Raw genomic sequence first — 8,618 nt, 5'->3', positions numbered from 1 at the left:
CCGGGATCTAGTGTGGGTCAGGACCCTGCCTCCCGGCTGGTCTGCACTCAACCATCACGGCCACATTGCAGCCCTTCCATTAGCACTTAAGGGCTTCCAGGTTCTAGAAAGCACAGCCAGCCTTGCCAGCACATGATCCCCAGAAGCATGCTCCAGAGGGAAGGCTGAGGGGTGACCAGTGCAAAATCACTAAATCTATTGGGCGAAAGGACAGTGTGATTCAGTGGAGAGTGTAAAGCAGGGCTGCTCAGATTCTGGGCCTCCCCCAGGTCCCTGCCCCTGGGCACAGGGCTTACATGCCCAGGCAGGCTGTGTGGGAGGACAAGAAAGTGTGTGAAAGCGCTGTACCAATGAATCCCCACAGGACATGGTCATGTGGATGGAGCGTTCCTTTTCCTAATGGCTTAGCCACAGAAATTCCTCCCACCTGTGGTACAGCATCTTGATTGTGAGTCAGGAAGCTCAGAACACTTTTTGTACCAGGGGTTGAACCCAGGGACAGTTAACCACTGAGCCATATCCCCTGCCCTTTAGACAGGGTCCCACTAAGTTGCTTAGGGCCTACCTTGCTAATTGCTAAGGCTGGCTTTGAACTTGCACTCCTGCCTCAGCCTTCCAGCACAGACAGACACTGAGATTAAAGGTGTGTGCCACCTCGCCCGGGCAGAATGCTTTCTAAAAGCCAAGGACAAAAAGCTGACATGGGCTGGGGTTGTGGCTCAGTGGTAGAGCACTTGCCTGGCACACGTGGGGCACTGGGTTCGATTCTCAGCACCACATAGAAATAAGGGTATAGGGTCCACCTACAACTAAAACAATACATAAAAGTGACAGCTAATTTAGTGATCCAAGGAAACGATCTGATGTTAAGTCCTCGATGATCAAATCTTGAACTGAGACCACCTCAAGTGTCCTGCACTAAAAATCAGAAGCCTACCTACCATATGAGATCAGTGGCTGTCCCTCCTAGACCCAAAAAGGGCCAAAGGAGGGAGGAGAGCATCCACAATCCCACTGTGAAGTCACGTCCTCATTGGGGAGGGGTTACAGATTTGACTAAGCTTCCTATCAGCCACTGGGGGAAAAAACTACCAAATTCTTTTCTTCAAAGGCAAACTGATTTCTCAAAAGCTTTCCTCTAATAGCTTAGCTACAGAAATTCCTCCCACCTGTGGCACAGGATGGTGGGCCCATGAGGACATGGGTACACAGCTCAACCAGGGGCAATATGCACAGATACACAGCTCAGGGCTGAGGATGTGGCTCAATAATAAAGCACTTGCCTAGCCTGCACCAGACTGGCGCACCCTCAGAGCCAGGGGTGAGGGGAGTACAGCTTAGCCAGGGGTGGTGACATACAAAGGAACAGGCACACAGCTCAACCAAGTGTGGTGGGCAAGTGAGGGCATGGCATGCAACTCAGCCAGGGGCAGTGAGCACAGGTACACAGCTCAGGCAAGGAAGGAGGGCACTCAAAGATGGACACATAGATCTGCAAAGGAGGCAAGGAAGCAAGGTCCCTCCTTCCTACCTCAAGGGAAACCACCTCATCCAGCCCTGGTGTGGATGGACCTCATGTCCCCTTGAAACACCTGCTCGTCAGCACTCAAAGCAAAATGTCAGGGCCACTGAGATCCTACCATTTGACAATCAGAAATGTTTGAAGTAGTCTCCACCACTTGCCATGAGGGCAGAAGCCAGAGGAAGCCCAAACCCCAAGGTCATCCCCAGCAGCCCGCCCTAGCACTGCGGCTGCGATCCTGAAGACACATTTCTTACAGCAGGAACGAGCTTCTTCCTACCCATTATTGCTTTTAGTGCTGGGAACCCCCGATAGAAGAGCCTTCAGCCTCCCATGACTTTGTTTTCAACTCTAAGAACAGCGGCACAGCTGGCATCCCTGCTGGACTCTGGTCACCGATGCTCCAGAATCCAACACTTCACAGGCATTCCCAGGCAAGGAAGTGATAGAACTATCATTCATCATTCTCAATTTATTAAAAAGGGTCCTACATTTTTACAACCAGTAACAGACGAGGCCCCAGACAGCAATGGCAAAGCCAGCCTGGCAGCCCCCTCACAACACCCACACAGAGTTCATGTCTGGCTGGAGCCCACAGCCAAGCTGTGGCCACTCCCAGTGAGGCCAGCAGCAGAGGTATTCAGGGGAGGACGATGGCAGCACTCACCCAAGATTCACAGAACATGGCGAGCCCTCCTGATTGGCATGGCAGTGAATCATCCTACACAGCTCTCTCTCTTTACTGGACAGTTATAATACAGTAGAGTTCAAGTCCAAGAGGAGAGTATGGTAACTGAGGACAAAGGCTGGTGGCCCTGCCTATGGCCCACTGCAACAGGTCAGGCCCTGGCTGCCTAACATAGGTGACAGGGTAAGGGTGGGGCTCTAAGTTCCAATGAGCACACAGGTCTCTGTGAGATGCTATCCCTCCCCAGCTGGGCCCTGGGAATTCTGCAAATGTGGCACCTGTAGACAAGATCCCAGAGAGCAAGGAAGAGATGGTGTATGATGCATATCCCATGGGAGTGGGCTTTCTCCAAATCCCTCCAGTGCCCTTGCCCAGCACCTGCAGCACCACCAGGCCCTGGGCCCACCTGCCTTGAGGCCCAGCTGCCTGCCAGCCAGAAGCAGAGAATACTGGCTGAGAATATCCTGGTTGACAGTGGCCAGACTTTCTTCCCACCTGTCACAAACAAGCCCTTACAGGAATACAGGGCTGCTGGGGCCTGGCCTGGCCCATGGGCCCACAGGGCAGCCATGGCCGGCACCTTGCAGGTGTCTGAGTCCTGGCACCAGGTGAAGCTAAGGCACAGCACGGACACCTGTAGGTGTGACCGTGTACTGTTTTCAGGAAAAGAAATTGCATTTACTTCATTTGCATTTTGATCTATTCAAAACAATATTTGCATTTTAAAAGTTTCCCTGAATATCTTGTTTCAAAAAAGTTCTTTCCCAATATAAAACAGGTAAATTACACATACAGTAAAAATACCAGGGGAGTATTTCTTCACAGAAACCTTCAGGGGCTAGCTCAGGGCAAAAGCGAAGAGCTGGGAACAGCGTGTTGTGCAAAGTCCAGCTCACGCACTCACACCCGGGGCCACTCCACCCTGGGCCTTGGAACAGGAGTGAGCCAAGTACAAGCACTGCCCATGGCTCTGAAGCATAAGAAGCAGCCAGGTTCGGGGGGGAGAAGGGGTGACGGTGATGACAGCCCCAGACAGACTCAGAGGGCAGCGCAGCTGTGCCTTGTGGCCAGCCATGGGCACGACCGCTGGGCTGGCTGACGCAGACCTGTCTTTTTCCAGGGCCACAGCAGCTAGTGGAGCGAGACACAGCACTGTCTTCTGAAAATAACAGACATAATTAGCCATGCTTATTAAATAGGGCTGCAACATCAGGACCAAGACTTGAAATGGGAGTTGAAGAGAGGCTTTTTCCTTCCCAAATGCACAAGTTCATCAACACTACGGTACTTGAACACCACACCCAGGACGCACAGGCAAGTTGCACAGGCCTGCCGGGCCACGCCCTCGAGTACACACTGCCTGGGTGCACAAAACCTGGGCCTCTACTCCTAAACCACTGGCCTACAGTTCTAAAGCCAGATGGGACACTGGCCCAGGGTTCCCAAGCCCTTGGCCCAACAGTCAGAGCTCAGAGCCTCTGTGTGCAGAACCTGGCAAGGCAGGCAGAGGGCGTCTCCCAGAAGGACAGCTCTAGTGCTCACTGCAGGATGAAGCCTGGCTGGTGAGGAGGCAGCCGGGGCGGGGGTCTCTGGGGGAGAGCTGGAGGGTACGGAGACACGAACTGCGCAGAGAATCCTTGCTGAGGTGGAAGGCCCACCCGAGGGGGCAGGGGTGGGCACTGTAATCCTGGGTACGGAATGGCCTGTCCTGAGCCCATGGCAGCAGTAAATGGGGTGGCTAAACGTCCAGCAGGCACCGGGGGCGGGGGCGGGGGGATGCGCCGAGGCATAACAGAGGGGGGCCCACTGGCCTCCAGGACTGGGTAGGGCAGAGAGGCAGCAGGTACAGGCTCAGGAATCCTGGGCGGCAGTGGGGCCGCGACCTGTGGGAGTCTCTGGCCCTTCAGCACCAGCTCCTGCAGCTTCTCAACCTTCACTCGTCGCATGTGGGCCAATTTCCGCTTGCTCTGGTAGACATCAATGAAGGCATCTAGAGGAAGCTCTCCATCCAGAAACTTCTCTGCCATGTTCTGAAAGAGGCAGAAGAAACTTGGTTACAGGGCAGGCAGGCTGTTAGGAAGAGAGCCCCCTTCGCAGCTCAGGGCTCAGGGAGTACTTCAGTCTCTCCCCTTGGTAATGACTTGAGGTGCCCGTGTGCTGCCACTTGGTCAGCAATGCAGGCTCAGGAGGTGCGCCTTGGTAAGAGCCACTGGGAGGCAAGCTGGTGGTCCTGCCTTGGGCCCCACTTCCCCAAACCACAAGCCCAAACAGGCAGTAGGCCAGGCAGCACCCAACCTTATAATAAAGGGGCAGCACTCCAAGTTGCTGGGTTGCCTGGCACAGAGGGGGCACCACTGCCCTAGTTCAGCTTTTTCTAGCTAAGTCAGCTGAAACCCAAGTCCTCCTGGCTTTCCCCTAGGCTGCACCCTGACAGACCTGCTTGTGTCCATCAGGGTCTCCCCAAAGCCTACTGGTTCATCAGACCAGCACAGACTGACCTGACCACACACTGCCTGCCCCGACTTGCATGACATTCAGCCCCGATGTTTCCCCATCCCCTGGTATTCACTTGGACATATCCAAAAGGCTGTGTAGCCACCAGCTGACCCACAGCACAGCAGATGGTAGCTGGGTTGCTGGCACCCGTGACATCAGTGCTGGTTCAGTGTGACTGTACACCCTTGCTTGGACCTGTACTTCACTGCCCTGGGGCTCCCCAGGCCCCTCTCTCTGGCACCTGCCTGGACAATGACACCTACTTGTACTACCTCCTCCTGCCCACAGAGGGAGGGCTCACTGTCCTGGAGAAAGCAGACCTGCTGACCTGGGCCTCCGCTAAAGCGCTTGGCCTTACCTCGGTGTCTTCCTCAATCTTGGCCCCTTCTGCTTGAAGAAGCGCTAACAGGGTCTCCAAGGAAGCACTGTTAGACTGTTTATCTGGAAGAAGTAAGAGACATGACAATAAAGGGCATCTCCACCCAGACACCATCCCACTTCCCTGTCAAAAATCTTCACTAGAAGGCAATGGAAGATCTCACCCCTGAGAGCTGACTCCCCAGGAAGCTGAGGCAAAGGCCTCCACCAGATGAACAGCAGCACAAAACAAGTATCAAGGTGGCCAGCATTATCACACAACAGGACTCCCAATGTCACCATCTGTCCCACAGAGTGGGCTGTTTTTGAACATACAATAGAAATACCGTAATCACGTGGCCTTACATTTCCAATTATTAAGTGATAACTGACCAAGCGCACACACACCTGAAGTGTGTGACTCAAATCCTAACGTATGTACAAACCCGACAGACATTTCCTAAGGGATCCCCATGCCCATGCCCAGCCATGTTCTGGACACTGACCTCCACCCCCACAGGCAAGCTCTGCACTGTGTTGGCTTCTCTCACTCAACACTGCATCTGAGATCAAGGTCTTGCACACATCGCTGATCCCGTTCCCTTCAATGATGTGTGGCAGTCCACTGCGTCAACATCACAGTTTACCTATCATTCTGTAGATGGACCTTTAGATTGTTTCCAAATTTAGCTATTATCAATAAAACCACATGCCCCCCCCCCCTTTTTAAACTTATCTTCTGAAAGACATAAACATCCACTTGTTAGGTGTCCCCAGGGGCTGGACAGCTAAGTCAGAGTGTGCACAGTAAATCTCAACAGGTTCTGCCAACGACTTTTCCAAGGTGGCTCTAGCAACCTACGCTCCTAGGCATGAGTTCACAGCCTCACCAGTACCTGGCATCGCCAGTTTCTTCTTTTCTCTACTTGGGGCGGGTGTGTAAGAGTAAATTTTTACCTCTAACAAATAAACACACCAGACACCACTGTAAATCTCACTGAAGAGGATGATTTTTAATGCAATTTCATTTAACTTCAAAAAAAAAAAGCTCTCAAAAGCACTCTGTGGACTCTCAATGACATTCAATTCCTATGCTTCTTTGTTATGACTGCAAATTAAAGTGTGACATTAAAATAATACATTTTTTATAAATGCCTCTATTTATATGCAGTGCTGAGGATCAAACTCAGTGTGCCACATGCATGCCAGGCAAGCACTCCACTGCTGAACCACAACCCCAGCCCCTAACATGATATTTTCTACCATCAACTTTGAAAGTCAAATATACAGTAAAATGTTCGTTGAATAATTCAGAAAACTGCCTTTTTTCTATGCTATTTGGGGAAGTGGAATCTTGATTGCTAATCCCCAGATCTTTTTGTTTTTTCTTTCAAGACAGGGTCTCAGTGCTGAGGCTGGCCTGAAATATGCGATCCTTTTGCCTTGGTCTCTGGAATCACTGGCATAAACCATTGCAACAGGCTAGAATCTTCAATCTAAAAAGTAGTAAGTTTCTTCTAAACCAGCAACACAATTTTTATTTTTTGTAGTACTAGGGATTGAAGCCAGGGGTGCAATACCGCTAAGTTATATACCAGCTGCAGTGCACCCCCACTCCCATTTTGTTCCTCTCTCAATTTCTTTTTGAGACAGTGTCTTGCTCAACTGTCCAGACTGGCCTTGAACTTGTAATCCTGCCTCGGCCTCCAGAGACACTGGGGTTACGGGTGCAGATCGGCGCCTGGCCTGGCAACACCATTCCATATACAAACTATTGCTTTGCTGCATCAGAGTCATGTCTTAATCTGATATTTTTCCATAATATTTCTTTCCTAGTGGGAAAACAGCTTGAAATGTATCCTTCCCTCAACTCTTTATTCTCAAAAGATCCCCCTGAAAAAAATTACCTAATTTGGTCTTCTTTATCTGATAGGCTTCAAAGAGAACCTGGAGCTCCTGGTACTTTTGGGTTAGGTGTGCTTTCCGAGTGTCCAGTTGGGGCTGATATAAAAGGTTTCCCTCTGCCAGGCTCCGGTTGCTGGCAAGTGTCATTTCTTTGTTAAGCTGAAGAGTCTGCGTCTATAAGAAACACACAAGATGATGAGAACCACAGCGTATTAATTCATGGAAGGCCCCAGGGTCCCTGTGCCACCCCCACGAGCTTGCTCTTCCTTGCTGGTCCAGGCTGGCACTACACGCTGGGCAGATGCTGCCGGCCCAGACCCAAGTCCCACTAGTCAGAGGGATGTCATGTGGATGCTGCTTCCCATTCTAAGGCCAGCTTCCTTTCCAACATGTTTCCAGGATGGGCTTTGTCCTGGGACTCCAAGCAGAGCTTTCACTGCAATGATTCACTGTGACTTGAATTCTTTACTATCCCTGTGCTCACAGAAGTCAACAGCTATAAAGACACAGGGCTGGATTTGTTCAAAACAAATTTCTGCTGCTCGAGAGGAAGAATCACTTTTATCAGAGGGAGACCAGTTTGCATAATGTCAGCGCATGATTCCTAATCAGGCCTAGAGATGAGACAAGCCAGCTGAGACACCTTCAGAAAGAACCAAGTTGACCGCATGCCCCCTCATCGTCTTTCCCATCACCAGCCCTTCCAGGCTTCCCCCATCAGCAAAGCTGACTCCCCAAGGTGGGGAGGACTTATTTTGTCCAACAAGGGCCTCCTGTAGTCCTCTTAAATGATGAGAACAGGCTATCTGGTAGGTAAAGAAGGCCACTTGTACTGCTGCAGTCTGGCTGGGCACAATTCAGGAGCCACTTGTCAAAAGAAACGAACTTTATTTTTAGAACACACACACCCCGCACCACACAGCTCTTCAGGAAAACCCTCAGAGCCCAACTGCCACCACCGGCTTCCCACAAGCCTCTCAACCTCCCCCACTCCTGCTCTTGAGGCCGATTGGCTGGGTCGCATGGGCGGAGCCAAAAAAGTCCCCCAATGAGCAGCTCCGTGGTCTGAAAGGGCGGGGAAACAACCCAATGAGCATCACCGCAGAGGAGCCAATCAGTTGGCAGCTAGAAGTTTGCTGGGACCGCTGTAAGCCAATCATCAGCTGGCAGCTGGAAGTTTGCTGGGACCCCTTCGGCTGTGGCTCTCAACACTGTACAGACCTCCAGGGTGAGAGGTGCAATGGGAAGTCTGAGGAAAAGGGAAGGTCAAAACTGAGATGGTGTGCTTAAGGAAAAAAAAATCCACATTGTTCTCTTCTATCACTCACGATCTGCTCTTCTACAGCAGCCATCTCGCTTTCTGCATTTGAAGCTTCAAAAACAAACAATTCTTTCCCCAGGTCACATCTGTGTTTCCCTTTAAGGAGCTCTTCTTAGCCACACCCTAGTCATCTCATTTTCCCCTTAATGTTTTCTACCACCCCACCCAGTCTACAGTTCACTACTACTTCCTTCCTTTTGATACTTTTGGATATAGCTTCTTCCACTCCCCCCACCTCCCACCATACCCATTTATTACTCTTGCAAAGTTCCCAGGAGACAGACACATGCAGGCCGGCAGGCAGGCAGATGCACAGACACAGACAGACA

At 51.3% G+C, this 8,618-nt stretch overlaps 1 protein-coding gene across 2 annotated transcripts in view; it reads right to left on the bottom strand.

Annotated features, from left to right (window-relative positions):
- Positions 1-1,979: 1,979 nt before the first annotated feature.
- The window catches only part of Vps37b (VPS37B subunit of ESCRT-I), a 30,656-nt gene continuing 24,017 nt past the window's right edge, over positions 1,980-8,618 (bottom strand). For both annotated transcript variants that reach the window (XM_046446276.2, XM_058579819.1), the window contains 3 exons: positions 6,971-7,142; positions 5,065-5,147; positions 1,980-4,240 (listed from right to left, as the gene is read on the bottom strand). In XM_046446276.2, coding sequence (XP_046302232.1) covers positions 3,749-4,240; positions 5,065-5,147; positions 6,971-7,142 — 747 coding nt within the window. In that variant the 3' untranslated portion in view covers positions 1,980-3,748. The remainder of the gene's footprint in view (positions 4,241-5,064; positions 5,148-6,970; positions 7,143-8,618) is intronic.

Source organism: Marmota monax, unplaced genomic scaffold (assembly GCF_021218885.2).
Source record: "Marmota monax isolate L192 unplaced genomic scaffold, Marmota_monax_Labrador192_F-V1.1 WCK01_AAM20220418_F8-fsc00092, whole genome shotgun sequence".
NCBI classification, from domain to species: domain Eukaryota; kingdom Metazoa; phylum Chordata; class Mammalia; order Rodentia; family Sciuridae; genus Marmota; species Marmota monax.
The sequence above is the reverse complement of the archived record's forward strand: the minus strand, read 5'-3'. Positions and strand labels throughout refer to the sequence as shown.